We start from the raw sequence: 15560 nt of genomic DNA on the forward strand, positions 1-15560 counted from the left end.
AAAGACGCAGCAGCCTGAGACGAGTTAGGAGCTTCACAATCCCCCCATTAATACTACGAAAGGCGTAGGTGTTTGCATAATTCCCTGTAATCGCGCATGATGATCGACAGCAAACATCGTTTTATTATCTTTGAGTTTAAGACTCTAACATGCGGCGTGTATGAATTACACAACTCAGGTGCAAAGTGTTAATGAGTATTGACGTCCTGATGGTAATTAATGTGAGCTGCCATGAGATAATATGGCTATCGATTAATGTTGAGAGCAAATCGACACCAGAAAAGCGTTTTTATGCTTAATCTGAACCATTACTCATCCCGTCCCACTAACAACATTATTGATCAAACAACAAACGTTTTCATTTTTAATATAATCGTCTTAAGTCACCATGGAGCTCTGCAGTTTCTCTGGCAGTGGGTCTTTACTGTCTGAGTCTTCCTCCTCCTCTTCTTCACTCTCCACCAAAGCAGGCATTATCTTCGACTTGATTAGAGATCTGTAAATAAAAATGGTTGTACAGGACAAGAGAGACATTTTACAAGACTACAAACCCTAAAGCAACTGAAATTACGTGTATTCAGCTTGAAATGAAACCTCTTGACCTCTTAATGAAGATTATTTTCCCCTTGTGTGAAAATTATGCAACAAATAATAAAGTTTTCTATCTGAAATAGAGTAATTACAGACATACATTCCTCACGTCGATGAATGCACCTCTCTAATCTTTGATTTAGAAACTACTGCAGAGAATTAAGTGTGTCTGTGCAAGCGTACACACACATATTCGCACTGATACTCACAGCAGTACAGAGGGGTCGCTGCTCTGTCGGCTGAGGTGGTAGGAGAAAACCACCAAAAGGCCACAGAAACCAGAGAACAGAGCTGGGGTGTGCTGCTCGTCCCACGGCTCCTGTAACCACACACAGGCACACCAGTGTGAATCAAACCATCGCGTACCTTTAAAAAACCTGTCTGCTTTTAGTTGGTTTGAAAGCTTCTTGCCACAGCTGCAATCTTGTCTAAGATTTTAAATGATGACTAGCAACACTTTGGATTCTGCTGCAGCTCTACTTAGTGAAACTGCCTCTGCTGCACGCTATTTATAACCGAGCACCACATCTTCTTCTATTCCTATAATCAGGAGGTCGACCATGAGCACAAAACACTGAGGGAAGAAAGAGAAGAGGAGAAGGGGTGATGTCATCTACCTAAGCTTTGTTTTACATCTATCGAATTTGTACCTTGAGAGCTCCGAAGCAGAAACCGTAGAGCAGAGACAGAGTGATCAGACTGCGTAGGATGCTGTAGATCGCAGAGATGAGACTCGTAGCAGCTGAGACGCACAAATTAGAGTGAGGATGAAGACACATTCATTAATATTTAACAATGAGAAACAAAGCTAAGTGTGGACTGAAGAGGAAGGTATATTTGGTATTTTGTGTGAATTTCTCCATGGATTGAGCTTTCTGATACTTTATGACAATATCATTTATTCATATGATTTATGTAGCTCCTAGACCTGCTTTATAACAAAAAATAAATACATTTCTACAATATAGTTCAAAACGAAAAGAAAATTCACCTTTTAATTTTTCTGCCAAAGTAAGAACAGTTTAAGACGTTTCAAATGAGAGATTTCTAGTTTTTAGTTCTTCTCATGACACTCAGTTGCACCAATCAGAATTTAGCAACATTTGAATCAATACCTGATGATAGCTGGTTGGTCATAGTTAACCAAATATGATCAAACTACACCTACATGGTCCTGATGAAGCAGGTTAGCTGAGATTTTTAAATGTTAAACTCTAATAATGAATAATTAAAGATGTTTTTGTCGTGAATATTTCAATTTAAAATTTAGATTACACACACTGGCATCAAACCAGAGCCATAAAGATGCATCCAGAAACAACACTTTACAATACAAACTGAAAACTTAAATCCACATCCATGTAAAATTTGAATTCATGAACACAAGCATTGCCAACCTGTCCCTCCGAAAAGATGCATGTCAATCTGCTCCAGCACGTAGATGGTGAAAGTGTTGATCTGAGGGAAAAGGCCGACCAGGAAGGTGATGGGGAAGCAGTATGTAAAACCTGTTTTCACATTTAAAACAAAAACACATTTGTTAGTATCTCCAAAGGACAAATTATTATTTGAAATGGTAAAAAAAATGCAGCAGCTGTCATTTATCCCTACCCACAAGCAGGTCTCGTATAAAGTGCAGCGCATCGTGGCAGGCGATGGTGACTCCATACAGGGTGGAGACGGGCAGGTCCTTCATCCTCAGCAGCTGCTCCAGCACCCAGATCAGAGCACAGAAGATGCAGAAGTAAGCCGCTCGGCTGTAGGCCACCAGCTGGTTGTGACCCTGGAGAGACACACACACACACACTCACACAGGTCATTCACAAACACAGCAATTCAATATGTTATCAACTGTAACATAATACAAACATCTGATCCGAATGCACCTGTATGTGTTCACAGTATCATGACACAACTAAGAGAGCTCCAAAGAGGCCGTATCCTCTGGAGCTACATTACAGAACAGTCAAAACACAGCAAGACGATTAATTTGGAAAAGGGAACTATCAAATTAATGACATCATATGCCTAACGATAGCAGTAAAGAGGAACAGCGGTCTTCTTTTCCTCTCAGGCTCGGTGATGAAATAAAACTCACGTGTGTTGGTGAAGCTGCATCTGGTTGAACACTCTGAAAAACAAAAAAACAGATTAAGTCATGATTTCTGAGTAAACATGAGAACATGTGAAAACAGTATTGTGACTTAGTCAACGCAGAGGAAGTAAGCAGATACAAACAGGAACTGTCAAGCGTGAGGTCACGCACATTTCACCTACACACACGCGGTGCCGCGATGACAACACACTTCAGAGGAAGTTTAGGAACTGTCCTCTACTTTCCACTGATATTTTGTGTTTGTTTTTTTACCTTGAGTAAAGAATACTGGCAGCTGGCGATGACCAGGCAGAACTGAAAGACCCAGAAGTCTTTGAAGCAGCCGTGGTTGAGAAGCACGAAACCCAGGAAGGAAACTAGGAAGGCCATGAAGACTGCGACTAGATTCTCCAGAACTTCTTGGTTTCTGTACAAAAGCAGCGCAAACAAATGCATTTATACGTAACAGTAGTGCGTTCGGTATCTTACAGTATATCCCAGATCATGAGTCATTGCTGCACAAAATTAAATGGTTCAGTAACAAAGGCCACGCCTTGAATATTTCCTTACTTAAAGTACGTAAGCACACCTTATCCATTCACTCCCTCTTTGACTCAGCTTCACATCCAACCAAACCCCTATTTCACCTCTCTCCTGTATGTCTTTTGTTCAAATACAGGAACCACAGGGGCTCTAATCCTGGAGAGACGAAGAGACAGCTCCACAACTTAAAGTCTCAATTCCCTCCTGCCTCGCCTCTCCATCAGTTTAGGACGCTGCTTTCTCCTTTCATCCTGCACTCCCTTCCCTCTATCCTACGTCCCTCCTACAGCACATCATCTTGGTTCATCCACAATATGCAATAAACCTGTCTAAACTAAATCTATGTCTTTGTAAGTGGATGCTTATGTGCTGTTGTAATTAAACAGACAGACATTATCAGGGTTGAATTGCTGCACAGACGCGATATTGACTGATCACACCAGACAAACAACAACAATGTTGTTGTTGATGGAAGAGATGATCAGAAGATGTACTGAAGGTTTTTCAAGCATCCAGTGATTGATCCTTGTGGGTGAAATCAGCTTGTTGGAGGAGAATCGTGAAATCATAAAAGCTGAGTAATGTGTCTAGAAGAGTTAGCAGACAGGTTTGATGTGTATTACCTGTCCAGAAGGGCAAGCAAGGTGAGTCGGTCGTATAAAATGTTGATCCACTTCCCAGGAAAAAGTTTGAGTTTGTAATAAATCTTCCTGGTCGGTTTTTCCTGAGTGGAAGTCTCTGACGACTCATCCAAAGAGTCCTCTTCCTGCACACAAACACAAATCATTTGTATCGACGTGAGTTAAACTGCAAATATTACAAGAAACAAGAATGTTTGATGAAAATGTGATTTCCCGTGTAGGGTAATTCAAAACCCAGTCAGGATCCTTTTAAGTCCCCCCATAACAACATCTTTTTCACAGTGTCAACACAAGTTCACACACACCAAGCGGTGCATTAATGATTCAGCAGCGAGTCTGTGTTGTTTCAGCTTAGACAACAGATCCTGGCAGCTTATGTCGCCCCTGCTGGGGGAGCGATGTACACTAATTCAGGACTGATCATTTTGTCACTGCTTCAAGCTAAAAAGAATGTCTCATATTTTTCTCTGACACACAACTAATCTGATTTACCAGTTGGTTGATTATCATTTATGTCACCCTCTGGGGACTCGTGACAAAACTCTGCCAGTCAACTCTGTGATGTTAACCAGCAGAAATGCAAAAACGAAATCAAAACATTTACCTGAATGAATTTTTTTTAAAGCTGTATTGACAATGTTGTTATCTATAAACACTTTTCTGTGTTTGTCTGCCATGTGGAAGTGCCAAAAACTGCAAATGTCCACTTGAGGCTGGCTACAGAATGACTGAATCTCCATGTTAAAGTCCCCATGTTAAAATGTCCAACTTCACAGCAGAAACAGTCTGGTACAAAAAACAGTTTTGGTCTCTATAGTTAATTTCGCTCAGTGAAACAGCATGAAACCATTGGGTTAACTGAAAATCATGGAAAAAATGGAGACCCACTCTGAAAAAAACATGGTTCAATAGCACTACTAGTGGTCAAAAACCTATAAATAACAGCAAAACAAGAAAGAAAAGGTGAAAGTAGATGAACACCTGGAAGATCTCCGGGTGCGTCCTTCGCGGTCGAAGCCTGTGTGCGGGGATGATGCGTCGCTGAAAAGGGCAGTCGGCGTGACCACCCACCATGCCGTCCTGACCCTCTGAGTTCGAAGATGTTGACAGCAGGTCACTGAAAAAAAAAACACACACGCACACATAAAACAGGCTGATATTAATATGTGGGATTACACAGGCAGCGGCGGTGGAGAAAGGTAATCAAGATGAAGCAGTTGAGGATAACATGCAGGTAGACAAAGCAGGGAGATGTATTTGAGGGTGAAATAAAGATTTGATAGAGGTACCACATGTTGCCAGTGATGAGCTCTGCTCCTAGCGGCAGGTTGAGGGCTCTCTCCGCATACAGCTTACGAGGTCTGTCTCCTGGTGAGACAAACAAACACTCTTCAATGACTGACATCTAAAATCTGAGACTAAACCGAACAGCTAAACATCTTGGAGAAGCTCCAGAAAAAAAGTCATTTTTATCTATCAGATTTTTGAGCTGTTGAAATGATCCAAATATTATCAGACCATCCGAGCACAAAGGTGCACAAACATGCTTACTGTGTACAGTATGGAAGGTGTAGGCCTCTTCTTTGTTGGTAGCCTCCGGTCTGCAGATGACCTGCAGCATGGAGCTCTCTGACTGGGAGGTTTGTGAGGGCAGGGAATCATAGTCTGGATCCTTCTCTCTGTCTGTCTGTGGACTGCAGAAAAGAAAAACCATCAACTGGAGATTCTGGATGCTAAGTCAAATAAAATCAGTGTGTATGAGTACTGTAAATGTGTGTGCGTCTTGTGTACCTGTCTGGGGACACTATTGGGATTTGTGTGGGTGGTATAGCCTGAAGTGAGTCGGTAGGTAGACTAGTAGGTGGTTTGGGTCTCTCAGGTTTGTTCTCCGTGTTGGTCTCTGTTATGGTCTCATCTGGTCTGGAAGCCGGGCTCAGATTCTCTGTTGACAGATCAAATGGAAACCTTTCAAATGTGATTTAACAGTATTTGTATGTAAATGATGGAACAGGCTAATGTCATTTCATGTCTGCTGTACATTTTCACCTATTTGCTGATAGCTCACCATTTTACCTTCATAAGGCGATGCTGTGTTTGCAGTGTTTTCAATTAGATTAATCACAGTTTCAATAATATAATAAAATAACATATATGAATATAAAATACAATAAACGGCACAAGCGCACCAGCTGCCAGTACTGTAGCTGTGCTGGCTGCTCCATTTATCCCATTTGACCAAAGACAGCAAGAAACTGAATGACCTTCTGCCCAGCATTAGCATCCAAGAAGCCTGGAAGGCTTCACCCCCATATTTTATTTTGTATTAGATTAGTATGGAGATACAAGCTTGCACTAAGAGCAACAGTAGGAATTTATTGCAGCTCATAAACCAATGCTGACATTGCACTGATGTATGCACTTATGTATAAACATCTGCATTAACCACGACCCTATAAAACATCAACGAGGCAGAGATAAAGGAACAAACCCTCTTGCTGAGATTCACCTTCCTCTGCTGCTCCCGCTTCCTCTTTGCATTCTGGCCCGTCGTCTTCCTGTGCGCTGGCACCGCCCGCTCGGGTACTGAGAGACCCCAACAAGGAAACAAACTCCAAGAAGTTGGATTCGTTGGGAATTTGGCCCTCCTTCGCTTCTAGATCTGACTTGGAACTGGTCATGGTGGTCTGATGAAGAGACAAATGTTTGTTATGTAGGCATGAACAGATGGATGACGAATAAACATGCAGAAGTAGAAACAGAGCCAACATACTGTGTTATGTGAGCGGCCAGAAAGCAACACGGCATCTTTCCCACTGTCCATGCTCAGCCCGCGGATGTGAGTCCTTCCCCCGGGCCCGTACCGAGCCAAAGCTGGCGGCAGACGCAGGAAACCTTGTGAATCCACATTAGGATCCAGAGGATCTGTGTCATCGGGGTGGGAGTGGACATCGATACCTGATGAGCTGTTATCATTTGTCAACTGCGGGCTTGGCGTGCTGTCATTAGTCATTTGCAGACCAACGTGTTCCTGCTCTGGATCTGGACACTCCAGCGTGGTGAACTCAGAGCTGGTTGTTTCTCTGCACAGGTGAAACTCTTCGCTTTGGCTCGTTGTGTGTTTCAGGGTGGAGTCGTCCTCTAAGACGGTTGCCTCTTCTCCGTCTTCCATCTCCTGCTTCTCCTCCTCGGGGGAGTCGAAGGTGATGACGGGGATCTTGATGTGACACTCTCCTGCATCCTTCTGAGCCTTTAAGACACAGACAGACATGTCGTGAAGAGAAACATCAGGACAGGTGTATCTAGACTGTCTACCATTTATCAAGTCTGCACGTGAGCTCACAGAGACTTGATGCAGACTACTACAGTGTTTGGCATTTGTTGTACTGTATCCATGGCGACGAGTGAGGACTACCTCACTGTGCATTATATTCCCTCGTCGACTCGGAGTAATGATGAAGAACACCCGTATTAGAAAATATAGATCATATTTCAAGTCTATTAAACCTCACTGACCTGCTGGAGGATCAGTTATTACAAGCTCACGCTGTGCTGCCAGACATTGTTCAAGTCCATAGAAATGTATTTTGATTTGTAGTGGGAATCACAAAGGTTTAAAAGATACCAAATATTTTATATCTGCCATGACATTTACATGTAGAAGTGTTACATCTGACGGGACGATTCAGCCATAGAACATAGAAACATAAGTTTTAAAAAGTTGTCTCAATGTAAACGTCACATAGCTTCAATAACAAGCTGATACAGAACACACATGTGATACTGTCAGACTGTATAATAAAATAAGTAATAAATAATAAAGATAATTCAACAGCCTTCCTGCTACTAAAAGCATGAATAAATCAGAAAAACTGGATGTTGAATCCAAAATGATTCTTACCTGGGCGTTCTCCAGAAGGCTCTGCTTGACGCTCTCCTCCAGCTGAGCAGCAGTCTGCGGGTCGCAGCTCATGGTGATGATGATCTTGACTGTGTCGCTGTCGTCCAGGCGTGCCAACACGGGTCCGGGGCCAGAGTTGTCTACCAGAACCACTTCGATCTCATCGGAACAGTACGTCTCTTCCACTGGCTCAACCTGAGAGACAACACAAGAGACAAACAGGGCGATGTACAAAAGGACCGCACATTAAAGTCACACCCCTCAAACAGAACATCTTACTCCTGAGGCCTACCTGTGCAGAAGCTTCTGGGATGTCAATTAAGTCATCCTGGTGGTCCTGAGGAGTCTCCAGTGAGTTATTGTTGGCATCTGGGGGCTCTTTTTGACCCTCGCTCTCCTCCTCGCTCTCATCTTCACTTCCCTTGGAGGGAGGCAAACCTTCATCAGCCGTTTCCCTGTCTGCAGCCTCTTTATCCTCAAAGTCTTTCTCCTTTTCTATTTTGTCTTGCTCTGAGTCTTTCTCTGTTGTCCGTTCCTGCTCTGATTTCTCTCTCTCAGAACTCTGATTGTCCACTCCTTCTTTCACAGGAACAGTTTCAATTATTTCCGCATCCATTTTCCCTGTCCCACTAGCAGATCCAGGACGCATCTCCTCTCTTTCAGCTCGGGATGGGGGCCTCTGCTGGGCCTGCAGCAGGGGGGCGGCCTGGTCGGGATTGGGGCTTGAGAGGTCATCTGGAGAGGGATCTGGGCTTGGATGCAGTCCTCCCTCCACAGGCCTCTCTTCTGCAGCATTGTCAGCCTGTCCTGGAGTGACATGAAATACAAATTGTTGATTGTTGTTGTTGTTGAAGTGCAATATTAATAAAACTGCTCTAAAGTTCTGTTGTTTGCCAGTGACAGATACAGTAAACATCTTCCCATTTCTGTAAAAATGAACTGCAGAAAGAGGACCAAGTGTGCTACTATCAAAAACAAAAACAAGTTACAACTATGCAGTCATTAATTTGAAGTAATAAACATCATGTTTATATCCCTTTTTTGATCAGCTGGCTTAGTTCTAACTAATCACTAGTGCATTAGGTCATACATTTACTGAAAGCAGTCTGGTAGTTCTGTGCTTGTCCGAGCTTATTTACAAATATGATGTGTTTGCAGAAAAGGAAGTTGTCAGTCCACATTGTCTAAGGAGACAACTAGTGCATTAGGGAAGAGGAACAGAGCTGGCTTCCAACTGATTCTGACAATAAACTACACAGAATGCTTGTTTCCCCAAATTACATACAAGGCCTCAGAGGCTACAATACAGAAGTCCTCTGTGTCGGTTCAAGAGCCTGCGTTGCAGTTGTTAGTGTATCTAACAATGCGCCACTAATGTCAATTAACAGACGGGTCAGATGCACCTTCTCCAAAGAAGCCAGACTTTAACTGATGCATCCAAGCACTGCATGTTTGAATTTTCTACAACATCTCCTTTTCTATTTACAATAACTGACTGCATTGGACTAAGCCCTGCAGCTTACTCAAGCTTGAATAAGCAATTCACAACAATGCATTAGTAGCAAATATTGGAAATGATACAGTTAGAAAGGAGCATTCTGCTGAAAATATGTCTTTTGAGTATCATAAACTGAACGCCTGCAGGCCCAAAAGGTGGAAAAAAGTTCAAACTACAACACAGATAAACATGAATTATATCCCAGTTTGCCTCCTTATTGCTCTAAACCTTTACTACTACTCCCTGGAGTAGAGATGAATACATGATGACCTGTGGTTAAATGTTGCGCTGTAGCTGGTTGTCTTTCTACATCCTGTCTTCTATGTGCTAAGTGTATTTATTATCTCTTAGTCATATTGTCATTTTTAGCATCCCACAGAATTACAACATTTCCCTTGTTCATGATGGAAATATCAGTGGCCAAACTGACTAAAGCAGCAACCTGGTCACCTCATCTTCTCCTTTCTAGCATGAAAGAGAAACTACAATATTTGTGTCCTTATTTAGAGCCAGTCTTTAGCATATAGTTTGTCTGTTCTGGGCTACTGTAGAAACACAGGTACATTGAGGAAAAGGACCTTTAACCAGACTAATTTTCACCATTTACTCCTGTGTTAAACGATTATGCATCTTAACATCATATCTATATAACGTAACAAACCATGCTGACTCCCAAAGCGCATTTGTTTTCTGAGAAATTTAAGAAATCAAATATGCTAAAGTAATTATTTTAAAATGGAACTGCTGGGCGACAGGTTAAAGGAAAAACACCAAAAACTGGATAGATGAACACTACTATTTAAATATATAGTTCCTCCCTTTGTGATGATGATGATAAAGAGTGCTGTCCAAATTCTCCCATAAGTGTTTAGTCGGTTTGAGTTCAGAAGCTGCCTTCACAGACATATTCTAGACTGGTCCGTGGCGTTAATTGGTCTTAATTTTGCTCTTAGATTTCGTCTCATGCAGATTAGCCACTCTGCCCCCTGGAGCCATGTTTCCATGGTAACAGTCAGTGACATCTGCTGACCGGTGTACCACCACATGTCGAAATAAAAGAGAAGAGCATTACTCATAATTTGTGCCTGGTTAACAATGTCGTGGAGTGAGTGATGAGAATAAGGGGCTTCTTTAGAGGTGGCAGTAACCTGTAAGAAATATACAGCAATGAGGACATCGTTCATTGGATTAATGTGCACAAGGAAATTGTCCTGAACCTGAGAGTGTGAAGGCCAAATCATGATTCACATCATATTCCTACTCATGAAAGCATCCGCTTTTGTTATGTTTCGTCTCTCTTTTATCCTGATGTTTCCTTTGATCTGTATCTCAGTCAAACCCAGAGAAAGATCCGCCTCACCATCCACAGTCTTCACCACCTCGTCTGACTTCGGACAGTCCTGTGCATGGAAGAGAATTCAGAGACACATGATTAAAATTAGGACATAATGTAGGTTGACGCTGTACATTCATATCGAAATGCGTCCATCTTTTTATTGGTCACTCACCACCCCAATCAGTCCCGGGTCAGTTTCAGTCTGTTTCACTGTAACCTGGATCACTGGACTGGGACGCTTCCGAGCCAACATCGTCATGGCAACACTGTCAGGGACTGTACTGCTTTTTCTATTGACGAGGAGAAAAAGACAGAGAAAAGGGGAGTTTATTTCCAGTCTCTCATCTTATTTTGAACACTAGAAAAAAAAAGCTGATTTATAGAGATGAAGAAGCACTAAAAATAATTGTCTGTATTTCCTGTTTCATCTCCCTACAAGCGCTTAAAAAATGTCACAAAGAAATAGTAAGGAAGTGATGCTTTTAAAAAAAAAAAAAATATATAAGATATATATATATATATATATAATATATATATATATATATATATATATAGATAATATGATATATATATTAGTCTCCGTGCAGATCAAGTGTGTCGGAGCGGAGAGGCTGACTGAAGATCGCTGACCTCCTCTCATTAGCTCGCTCATTCGCTACAGCTGTGCTGAGTCTTTGAAATGAAGTGGAAAGAGTACGTGTCCCACTCTGAGACACTTGATCACGAAGCCAATCAGATCTCAAAGAAATAGCATAAACATAGACACATTCAGAGAGAGAAAGAGGAGGCTAGAAACGGTGGGAAAAAGTGGATGTCAAGCATGGTAAGACTCACGGTTATACTTAGTATTAGTGGCATTCTTCTAAAAGGAGGTCTTGGGCCGAAAAGTACAATTTCATGTTAATAATTAAGTTGTATCATTAGGGATTTAGCCCTCTGGCCTAGATTTTGTAATGACTAACCTAGCAGGGGAGTAGCTTCAGGCACAAGGAGTAAAACCGCCAGTTTCTTGAATGCAAAACTACTGTATGTCTCTCTCAATGAGCTCCAGTACATTCATAAAGGGGGAACCACATCTGTAGTCCTGAGCTAGAACTTTTTAGCTACTTCGGATTAATCAAATGTGTCTGTGGGGATTCACCTGATGTTGGCGGGCAGGCAGGAGTCTGAGGCATTGCTTTTCTTCTCCGGAGCCTTGCTCAGGTCAGAGAGGCTGCTGCGGATCACCGCCTCGCCCTCGTCGAACATCAGGTGCAGCCGATAGTTGGCCATCTTGATAAGGATGAAGAAGACAGTGATGGAGGTGCAGTAGATGCTCAATGCCATGGTGGTAGGGGGAAGGGCCTGTGGAGAGGAGAAGAGAGGAGAAGAGCTTCATAAATCAACATTTCTAGAGTCGCCACAAGAACAATGTTTGATTCAATCAGTGTTAATGGTAAATATTGTCAACTTAAGCCTCAGTGTGTGCTATATTGACAGAGAAATAGCTGCAAATCCTGCTCTGCTGTCATATCAGTGCTGTCATATCATGTACAGTGGTGTAGCTGGTGTCAAGGAAGAACTAAAAAAAAAAATTCAGCTTGTGGTTTAAAGGTAAAGATACAGCTACATGTGAAAAATGAATGGTCAAACTGCAGGAATTAATTTGCTTGGCAATGCCTGTGTAACCTTGATTAGCACCCAGCAGCTAACTTAGCTTGCTCAGTGGGTGTGGGCATGAGAAGCTCGCACACAATGCACCCTGGAACATGTAGGCGCTGCCGGCATGGCTCTGCAATCAGGAGAACTCAGCTTTCTCAGCCAATATAGCACGCACTAAGGAATTCAGTGCTTCATTTGGCTGCATTTGCTATCAACACTAATTGGACTTCTGCATAAAATGTGGCACATTTTTCCCATTAAAGCACCCATCTCATCTTATTATATGTACAGTTAGATTACATTCTGCAAAATTTAAAGCTTATTTGGTCACACAGCCGGCACTGCTCCCCAAGCGTATTACAGGCTCGGTGAATCATAAAATCTCATTTGATTAACAGGCGGATTAATGAAGTTTATTGATCTTAAGGGGAGGGAATGGCCCATAGCAAAGAAGAGGAGGATTAAAGACGAAACATCTGCATCACGCTGATACATGAGTCATACAGTCCAGTCATACTGATTCTATAGCCCTGTGTCATTTGTGCTTATATTTGAATGTTCCTCAACTTTCTGCCATCGTGTACCTTGTACGCTGTGTGTGACCTTCAGTTAAAATGCTAATAAACCTGAAATTTGAAACATCCCTCCCAGATGCAAAGCTTGTGTTGTTTTTGCAGGAGAGGCAGTGGGTGTTTCCAAACACACTGAGGAAACTGTCGGCAACAACATTTTGATATTGCCTCGGTGGCAAAGCTCTCAAACGTCTGAGCTGTCACTCTCGCAACAGAATCTAGTCACTTTGCCTGACTAACTCTTCATTGTAGACGGCTGACTTTGAGATGTGTGTGTGTGTGTGGAGCAATCACATAATCATAATCTGCAACATATAATCTGGATAAAGGTGTACTCATAATGTAATTGTAGGCTATATATGTTTGCATGAAGTGCCAGGCTGTTTCAGTGTGAGATCTCATTGTGATTTATTATTCAGCTAAGGTCAACGTGTTTGACCTATAGCAGCAACTCTTCCCTTCCCATTCATGCCACCATCCTGCTGCATGGCTATGCCTGTAATAGAGGATTCTCCTTCTGTACATCTCCACCTACAAGCTGTAGTAAATCCTGTATGGAGGTTCCCCGGTCATGCAGCCTGCAGCCTGTGTTGCACCGTTTCAAAGGCCATGACATGATAATGTGAGTGAACACACAGTTTCATGCCTCCTGGCTACATCCTGGAGCAGCCATGCGTTCCGTCACAGCATGCAAGGAAAAAATACTGCGACAGTGCTGTTTTTTCTCGAGCCTAGTATTTCCTTCAGTAGCACCCAGACAATGATGGGTGTTAGATCCTGGCAGAGACACAGCACGTTTAACCGATAAAGGATTAAAGGGCGCATAACATTTCTTTTTTAAAGCGTTACCTATAGGTACCGTGTGTACCTCACACCCCCTTCGCGGCCTTGGACCTCATGTTCCCTCACAGATAAAAACAGAAAACTCACCAGATGGAGAGACAGGGGCAACATCAGGAGAAATATCCACAGATAGAGGTGGCAGGAGTTGTTGAATTTGTTTTGGTCCGGGTCGTGGTACCAGCCCCCGGTCAGGGATGCCCAGACTCCCTGACGCAGGGTCTGCACAACCTGGGAGCCCATCTCTCCTCCAGTCTCCTCCTCTCCGCTCAGGTTGGACGGACGGATGATGCCGCTGCTGCTAGGCTACAATGTAATGATCTCCTCTAATGCATGCTACTGTCGCTACGCCTCCATGTTGGGGAGATAACAGCACGTATCCTGAGGCTGAGGCTTCTCTTTCATGCCTTGTCGGTCTTCCTCGGTGTCGTCCTCTCGTCTGCCTTTTCCCATCCCAATGTCGATTCGTCCATTGCTGCTGCTGATGCTGATGCTGCCGCGGTCCTCATCTTGTCCTGTTCGTCTCTCTCCTTCTCCCTCTCCTCTCTCTCTAGCTGCCTGTACAGATGCGCAGCTCTGACCGCCTCTCCTCTCCTCCCTTCCCTTCCCCTCCCTTCCCCTTCCCACCCCTCCTCCCCATCTCTCCATCCTTTCCTATTATATGATTCCCACCTTCAGCGTTTATCTGCGCATGGATGAGCAAGCCAAGCGGTGTGCAGGCAAAATGATCCATACAATCAAGAAACATTGTGCACATTGGGCCTATGTGAGCAAGCTAATGTATGCATGCTTATAGGTGATGTATATGCATATGTAGGCTCAGTGCGTATTTACATGCATACGGGCCATGATTTTGAACATTATTATTATTTACTTTTACTTTACACTGCCTCTGTTTAAAGCAGCACTCTGTGCAATACCACACATGTGTCAACATTTTAAATATTGTAGTATATCCTATTTATATAGTATGTTCATATCTATTTATACAGTGACACTCAGTACTTGTATATTCATGTTATTCTATTTAAGTATATTTTATACTTATTGTTTTTTACTATATTTTCTTTTATTATTATTCTTTTATTTAATTGTATTATATTTGACTTATTTCTTTATGTGTAATGCTGTTACACTGTTTAGTGCTCATAATGCTGAGCTGACTGGTGCATTTCATTGTATTGTTGACCCTGTGTTAACCTGCACATGGCAAATAAACCTGAAACTTTAAACTACTACTACTACAGTTATTAGTATTATTATCATTGATAGATAGATAGATAGATAGATAGATAGATAGATAGATAACTTTTGAAGAATTCTTTTGTTGCAGCAGCATTACAAGTAACAGCCAGACAGGTGCACACTATATAAAGGTATGACAACAGGTGACAACAGTATAAAAAGAATAGAATAAACTCTAAGGAGGAAGAACATATGGTTCTACCTTTAAAAAATATACATAAGAACTTAAATGGGGATTATTACTATTATCATGGCTGTACTTGTACTTTTGTGGGCAGTGTATAAACACAATGAGAGAGCCACTTGACACCGGAGTCAAATTCCTAGTATGCCTAAATACTTGGCCAAAATCATCGTAATAGTAGTAGTGCAAAAACAAGTAGTACTATTTTCACAATAAAATAATAAAATTACTTCCCTGTTCATGTGGTTTGTTTGTTTTTTCAAGTCAAGTCAACCTTATTGTCAATGCTGCTATATGTACAGGACATACAGAGTATTGAAATTTCGTTTCCCTCTTATCCCGTGCAAACAGCATAAACATGACATATAGAATATGAGTAAAAGATGTAAAAATATACAAATCTAAAAATATATACAAGCTAAAAAGACTTCCGTGTGGCAATATGGCACAGTGTGAACAGAACTATCAGTCCAGGA

The 15560-nt window shown here is 42.2% G+C and overlaps 1 protein-coding gene across 2 annotated transcripts in view; it reads right to left on the minus strand.

Annotated features, from left to right (window-relative positions):
* Window positions 1-14272, minus strand: part of pcnx2 (pecanex 2) — a 29054-nt gene extending 14782 nt beyond the window's left edge. Inside the window, exons 1-20 of one of the 2 annotated variants that reach the window (XM_027277762.1) lie at window positions 13746-14272; window positions 11744-11946; window positions 10775-10892; window positions 10627-10666; window positions 8061-8575; window positions 7769-7963; window positions 6641-7117; window positions 6377-6554; window positions 5662-5812; window positions 5422-5564; window positions 5160-5238; window positions 4852-4987; window positions 3853-3995; window positions 2960-3113; window positions 2690-2722; window positions 2203-2374; window positions 1989-2099; window positions 1242-1333; window positions 801-910; window positions 388-496 (exon numbers count right to left, since the gene is read on the minus strand). In XM_027277762.1, coding sequence (XP_027133563.1) covers window positions 388-496; window positions 801-910; window positions 1242-1333; window positions 1989-2099; window positions 2203-2374; window positions 2690-2722; window positions 2960-3113; window positions 3853-3995; window positions 4852-4987; window positions 5160-5238; window positions 5422-5564; window positions 5662-5812; window positions 6377-6554; window positions 6641-7117; window positions 7769-7963; window positions 8061-8575; window positions 10627-10666; window positions 10775-10892; window positions 11744-11946; window positions 13746-13898 — 3312 coding nt within the window. In that variant the 5' untranslated portion in view covers window positions 13899-14272. Of the gene's footprint in view, window positions 1-387; window positions 497-800; window positions 911-1241; window positions 1334-1988; window positions 2100-2202; window positions 2375-2689; window positions 2723-2959; window positions 3114-3852; window positions 3996-4851; window positions 4988-5159; window positions 5239-5421; window positions 5565-5661; window positions 5813-6358; window positions 6555-6640; window positions 7118-7768; window positions 7964-8060; window positions 8576-10626; window positions 10667-10774; window positions 10893-11743; window positions 11947-13745 lie in introns of both variants that reach the window. The other variant, XM_019258967.2, reaches the window with a different exon arrangement.
* Window positions 14273-15560: the final 1288 nt, after the last annotated feature.

Source organism: Larimichthys crocea, chromosome III, assembly GCF_000972845.2.
Source record: "Larimichthys crocea isolate SSNF chromosome III, L_crocea_2.0, whole genome shotgun sequence".
Lineage (NCBI taxonomy): Eukaryota > Metazoa > Chordata > Actinopteri > Sciaenidae > Larimichthys > Larimichthys crocea.